This window comes from Adiantum capillus-veneris, chromosome 15, assembly GCF_014529385.1.
Source record: "Adiantum capillus-veneris isolate H3 chromosome 15, ASM1452938v2, whole genome shotgun sequence".
Classification (NCBI taxonomy): domain Eukaryota; kingdom Viridiplantae; phylum Streptophyta; class Polypodiopsida; order Polypodiales; family Pteridaceae; genus Adiantum; species Adiantum capillus-veneris.
In genome coordinates this window covers 10,052,192-10,058,322 of record NC_140945.1, presented here as the reverse complement: position 1 = coordinate 10,058,322, position 6,131 = coordinate 10,052,192, and the positions used below count along the sequence as shown (strand labels likewise).

Below are 6,131 nucleotides of genomic sequence, written 5' to 3'. Positions count from 1 at the left end.
CTGCCATGTCCAATTGTGCTAGACGCAGTGGCAATTTTTATCGCCATGTGCCTTAGGCCTCTGTCACACACGCCGGCCTAAACATGTGTACTTGAGTTGGCAACAATACATTGCCATGTCCGTCAGAGCGAAAACCTGTCCACCTTTACGCCCGCTCCCACCATCAGCAAAGCAACGGACACGAAAAAGTTCTACATGCAAGATGTAAAGAGAGGATTTGAACTGCGCACGCCGCACTCATAGATCTCCGCCTTTACCAACAGGCTCCGTCTAAGTGGCACCTTTTCAAGCAAAAGTGTACTATTAATTTAGTATCTGCCTATGTGCGACGTCAGTTTTTGAACCTGTCCGACGTTCCCGTGTGACGATTCCGGTGATTCAGAGCCGTGAGCGACTTCAATTAATGCTCTACTAGTGGTAATCTAGTGCGGATCCATTTTTGATTGGAGAATACAGGAAAGGGCAAGGGAAAGGTATGGTGCGCTTTGGGAGAGCAGACTAGCTGCTCTGCCCCAATGGTGTCAACTTAGGCCACCTCTGGTTACTCCACTGCTGGTTAGTCAAGTCGTTCATGCACTCGGGTTCGAACACTGCATAATGTTGGCTTGACGGCCCCAAGGGAAGGGCTAATAAATCGTTGTCCAAAAGCACGTTAACAACTCTGTCTCTATGGATGCGAGAGAGAATCCAAATGCAAGTAGCTACATACATTGACATGGTTCGAGCTATAACTTTTCACGTCTATAAATCTTCCAAAATCCAAGCGCGCGCTCACAAAACTCACACTGTTGGTCTAATTTATGCAGGAAGTTGATTGGTCGTTCCCCAGCCGGAATGTTACCACTTCGCTTTGCTTTCATGCTTTACAACAACTATGTTCTTGCTAATCACGGCCCAAAAGCTTTTCACAGCAAATTGGCACACTTCTTAATTGCTTGTTGTAGTGGCAGATGCCTGTAGCATCATATATAAACAGTGGTCTCGCAAAAGAAAAGAGGAAAACGTCGTGTGTCTGACCATATCTATGTATGTGCAAAACTTACATGGACCCACATGAATCCAGGCGACAACCCGTGTTCACCGTCACCAGCCCCACTCATGAAGAGGAAAAAGACAAAATCACCGATGCATTTTTTCGGACTTTTGTAGATCCTTTGCTCAGAAATCAGAAGGATGCTGGAAACAACCTTCTTAGCTGCTCCCTTTGGATATTTGTGCACCACCTATTTAAGTACATCAGAGCTCCCGTCCCTGTTAAGAGGGCGGACATCACCAAAACCACAAAGACCCCTCCCCCCACAATACTACGCTTTTGCTTTACGCTTGGTTCGTCGACGCCACTCTGACAATGGTGACTTCTCCTCCATCTAATAAAACAACAACAAAACCTTCATCATTCTTCTGGTGTCAGCCAGAAAAAGGCCAGCCAATGAACACTCCGACAGAATGGAAATTTACCTTATTTTCCGTCCTCGAATTCTGCAGAGCAAGTAAGTGCTTTCTTAATTGTCCTGCGTCACCTGCATATGGCACACATGAGGGTTCCACGACTGGCTGTTGATTTACAATGGACGGTACCCACACCAAAGGCACCCCGTTCCTTAGTTCATCATTCACTTGCTTTGGAGAAGATGATGACTCAGCTGTGGAGTTCCCATCAGACACTGCAGGAGGTGGCACATTGTGCTTTGGCTCTGGCGTCTGATCACAGTTCATAGACTTATTATCACATTTCTCTGCTGTAGAGTGAGCTTCTGGTGGAGCTGTGGTTGCCAGCAGATTATCTTGCTGTGGGGACATTGCAATGTCAGGTGAATTGTCGCCCTCGTGTGGAACCCCATTCTCCATAGACAGTTGCTTTCCACAAGTTGGAACTCTTTGGTCACGAAGAGAACTTCTGGATAGTGTTCCTGCCACTGCTGTCTTCAAGGAGTGAGTTGAAACCAGTGGTGGAGTCACAACCTTCACCTCCAAATTTTCATCTAAAGCCTCAGCATCAGTGGCAACTCCAGCAGCCTTCAGGGCAGCCTCCTGCTCCCACATCTGTGCCACTGCTTGTCGCAATCTTTCCCGCGCAGCTGCAACTTCCACTATGGGCCGAGGGTAGTTGGAGCCTAGTTCGACACCAGCAGCCCGAAGGACAGCAGGAGGAGCATCCCATGGATGATGAATCCATTCAGTGGGTAACCTAACCAGTTCAGGCAGCCAACGACGAACATATTCACCAACAGGATCATGCTTGTATCCTTCTGTCTGAAAGTCAGATCAAAACGGATGAAACAGGTTGTGGGATGATGCTTTTACAAGAATTCTGGAAAAAATGGATCAAGTTCACTAAGACACGATTCAATCAAAGCACAAATGATATAGCCATCAAACTAGAAAATTTCAAACTAGCAACTCCCAACACTCTGGCAGCACCTAGGAGAACACAGTAGATGTCAAAAAGCGCATGATAGAACAAAAATTAGACATCTCAAACCCTTGAAGCAATCCACTTAAGACTTTTTGGAAGGAAGTGTTCAATGATATTAAAAACTTAAAAAGCTAGTAGAAAAGGACATTTCTTCCTCTATATATCTTGGTTATGGCAGGACTAACTCCATTCCCCTAGAGACTTAGCTAGAGCAGTTACCTGTGGATTGTCCATACGATCAAGCTCATGACCATCTGGTAAACTTCCAGATATATACTGCCACCCAAGCACATCAGACTCCAAATCTGCATCTAGAAGAGTGTCCCAAAAATATTTCATACCCCATCTCCATGGTAATTGAAGAAACTTGACACAGAAACTGGAGACTATGACTCGCACTCGGTTATGTAGCCACCCAGTAGCCCACAATTCTCTCATTCCTGCATCCACAAGAGGATATCCTGTTCTTCCTTGTCTCCAAGCTTTAAAAAATCCTTCATCCACTCTCCAAGGGAATGACTTCAAATTGGAGAGGAGGGACCTTTCATGGGTGAATGGAAAATTGAAACTGAGATATCTTGAATACTCTCGAAAACCAATAGACCTCATAAAGAAGTAAATACTCTCCTCCCCAAGCTTGGAACCATCCTTTGCCCAGAGAAGCTGGAGCCTTCTCACAGAATGGTACACCTTTCGAACACTAACTTCTCCAAAGTGCATGTGAGGTGACAACAAAGAAGTTGTCGGACCATCTATCTTATGTCTATTTCGGGAATATTCAAGCAGAGGACCTGCCAGGAATGCTTCTAGCGCTCTGTCTGCATTACTCCAGCCTGGTGCCCAAGCCCTAGCAAGAAGTGCATTGCTGCTTTTCTCCGTCTCATCTTCAAGACCCAGCTCTTCTGGGGTGTAAGTAGGAATGCTGCCTAATTTGTAAACAACAAAAAAAATAATTTTTTAATTTGCCTTGATGTTTAGTAATAAGGAATGCCCAGTTTTGAAGATCAAGACCGTTAGCGAAGGGCAATGTACCTGCTATTGACGTTAAGCGCCTGGGTGGTAGAAGTGGAGAGTCGGGCTCAAAAGGCATGTTAAGACATTTCTGCCAATAACTCTCAAAAGAGGTAAAAGGCTTTCCATCATCATTGAGGACTTCCCATGGCTCATACAGCAAATCGCCATTGAAACTCTGTACTTGAATTCCACTCTGAGTGAGACCCTGCTTCACATGATGGTCCCGTACAAGAGAAATGGGATCTGCAAGCAAAGAAAGAGCATGAAACAACAAAGATCTTTTTTTTAAAAAAAAAATTTATAGAGATTTGCGTACAACATCACCTTTGTGTGATAGCCATGCAGGTTATGCACCTATGATGGGACATGGAGACGAGCCATTTGCATCTCAAGAGAGTGCTAATTTATGTGAATGCGATCGCGCCTTCATCTTATTATGAGGAGGAGAGGACTCCATGTTGGTGCGATATGCCTACTAATCTCTATGCACCTTCAAACGTGCTGCACTAGACACTACTGCTAAAAAAGTCCCCTTCTCCCAGTACACGCAATTTAAGGTTCTGCGAAGCTAAACACCTAAACATAAAAACCACAAACCTTTGGAAATTCACAAAGGGCAAATGCATGTGACTGAAAGAGCTTCCTCATTGCACATGGAAAATAAGCAGCAGACGTCCTTTTCGTTATAAAGGAGGCATGCATACCACCTCTCTAAACATGTTGATGTGCAAGTTGTGTTGGCATGAAGAAAGAAAAATTCAAAAAGTATCTTTGTCCAAAAAACAACAGATGGGCCTAGTTATTTTCTGGATAAATCAAAGAACATTTTTAAATTTTCTATACTTAGGGTAAAGTGCTGCGTATTTCTCTGTTTCTTCTCTGCATTGTGAAAAATACCACGTAGGACCTAGCAAGCCAGACCCTACAAGAATGCCTGGTACATACCATACAGGTGGTTATAGAAAACTTGGGTTGCTCCTGTGGCCTTGATTAGCTCCTGGAGAGTCCCTAGTGTGTCGGTAGACTTCCTCATGACAAGAGGAACCCCGAAGCTCCGTAGGGAAACATCAAGTTGGATCAGACTCTGCTTTAACCACCACCTCGATACCCGGCCTGGATGAAACTGCCTCTCCTCCTCTGGACTCCATATAAAAACAGGCACTACATTCCCAATTCTTCCTGCAGCACACAGTGCTGGATTGTCTTCTAGTCGCAGGTCCCTTCTCAACCACACTATTGTACAAGGTTTTGCCATCAAACCACGTTTTTCTGATGTTCTCTGCTTCCTCTGTCCTCCTCTTCAGAGTAAAGAAGCGCAAGGCAGCAGATGCTGCTTCGCTAGAAATTCACCAAGAAAACCCGACTATGAACCGTTCCTCATGATCGACGAAGGGACATGCATCAGTATGCTAAAACACGCAGATACACCAGTCTACTCTGAGGAATTGTAGCATCTGTTTCTAGACGCCAGGCCGCGGCGAGAGAAGCGGGCAAGGGGGTAGTAGCTCATGCAACCATGGTACAAGTTCCGTGAGCTGCGGCTCTTCTGAAAGGGCCAGCAATTAGTCGTCACAGAAATGGAGGATTAAGGAGGGACGAGGGAAAGGAGGAGAAGGAAGCAGCCATTGAACAAGAAGCAGCTGAACGAGGAAATAGGGCTATGGCGATACGCCCGCATGTGAATGCAGCGAGTCAGAAGGCGGCCCTAATTCTTCCTCCCGGAGTCCGCAGTCGCCTCCATGCCTTCTGCCCATTTGTTCGTGATGCCATTTCTATTTTCTGCCGTAACTCCTCGTGGTATTTCCATGTGGCACATTTCCATTCGCCACCTCTGGCGCTAGCAACCCCCCGTGGGCAACTGCCAGCGTGGCAAAAGATCCTGTAACACCACGAGGACCTGCCGCGTGGCAGTGATCGGTGCCAGGGCAGCCGAGAACACGCCCCCTCACGTGGGCTGCCGTGCTGCTTTGCTTGCGTGGCAGCTGACGGCAGCACCATTAGGCCTCGAGGAAAACCTTTCCATGCTGGCACCGCCACATCGGACTCCTGCCACCTGGTTTGTGCCCACCTGCCTGACCCTCTGAACCATGCCCTGGCGGTACTTCGTGGAGTCTTCCATGCCGTCGATAGCGCTAGATCCAACGCATCTTAGACGTGAAGCGTGGCCTTACCACGTTCTATGGTGTTGCGTACAAATAATAGAATTGGAAAGAAATGGGATACACAAACCCCTCCCTTGATGGCTTGATGTGCAGCATTATATATTATGGACTGTACACTTGAAAAGGATGCTCCTCTAAGGACCTCCACTACGGTTTAGAGTTCCAACTCCCCCAAAGTGTTGGGCTCAATTCGCAAGCAACGTGTGAACGAGTGAGAGGTAGCGAGCCCACCAAGAGTTGCTTAGAAGGCGGAAGGGTAATTTAAGTCCTCAAGAGGCTTGCCCTTTCGCCAAAACACACTCACACCAACACATCCCCAAAGATATATTTAAACAACTTAGTGGATTAGTTGGCCCTAGGCTTAAACATTTTCTCTCCGGTCTCGATTAAATTATTTGATGTCTCTTAGGATGTTAAAAATTCTCTCTCTCTCTCTCTCTCTCTCTCTCTCTCTCTCTCTCAAAGGCGCGCGCACACACACACACACACACACACACACACACACACACACACACAAAGACACACACGACACATCGATA

At 46.4% G+C, this 6,131-nt stretch overlaps 1 protein-coding gene across 2 annotated transcripts; it reads right to left on the bottom strand.

The window, feature by feature from the left end:
- Window positions 1-723: 723 nt before the first annotated feature.
- LOC147440254 (cryptochrome-1-like) lies at window positions 724-5,187 on the bottom strand. 2 transcript variants are annotated; one of them, XM_086530040.1, is made up of 5 exons: window positions 4,376-5,187; window positions 3,449-3,673; window positions 2,636-3,342; window positions 1,459-2,253; window positions 724-1,367 (listed from the first exon to the last, which is right to left on the bottom strand). In XM_086530040.1, exons 1-5 carry the CDS (start codon window positions 4,683-4,685, stop codon window positions 1,305-1,307), a joined length of 2,100 nt encoding a protein of 699 aa, XP_086386166.1. In that variant the 5' UTR covers window positions 4,686-5,187; the 3' UTR covers window positions 724-1,304. The 2 variants fall into 2 exon arrangements, with proteins under 2 accessions (XP_086386166.1, XP_086386167.1); XM_086530041.1 differs by lacking the exon at window positions 4,376-5,187 and adding an exon at window positions 3,755-4,049 and having other exon boundaries at window positions 726-1,367.
- Window positions 5,188-6,131: the final 944 nt, after the last annotated feature.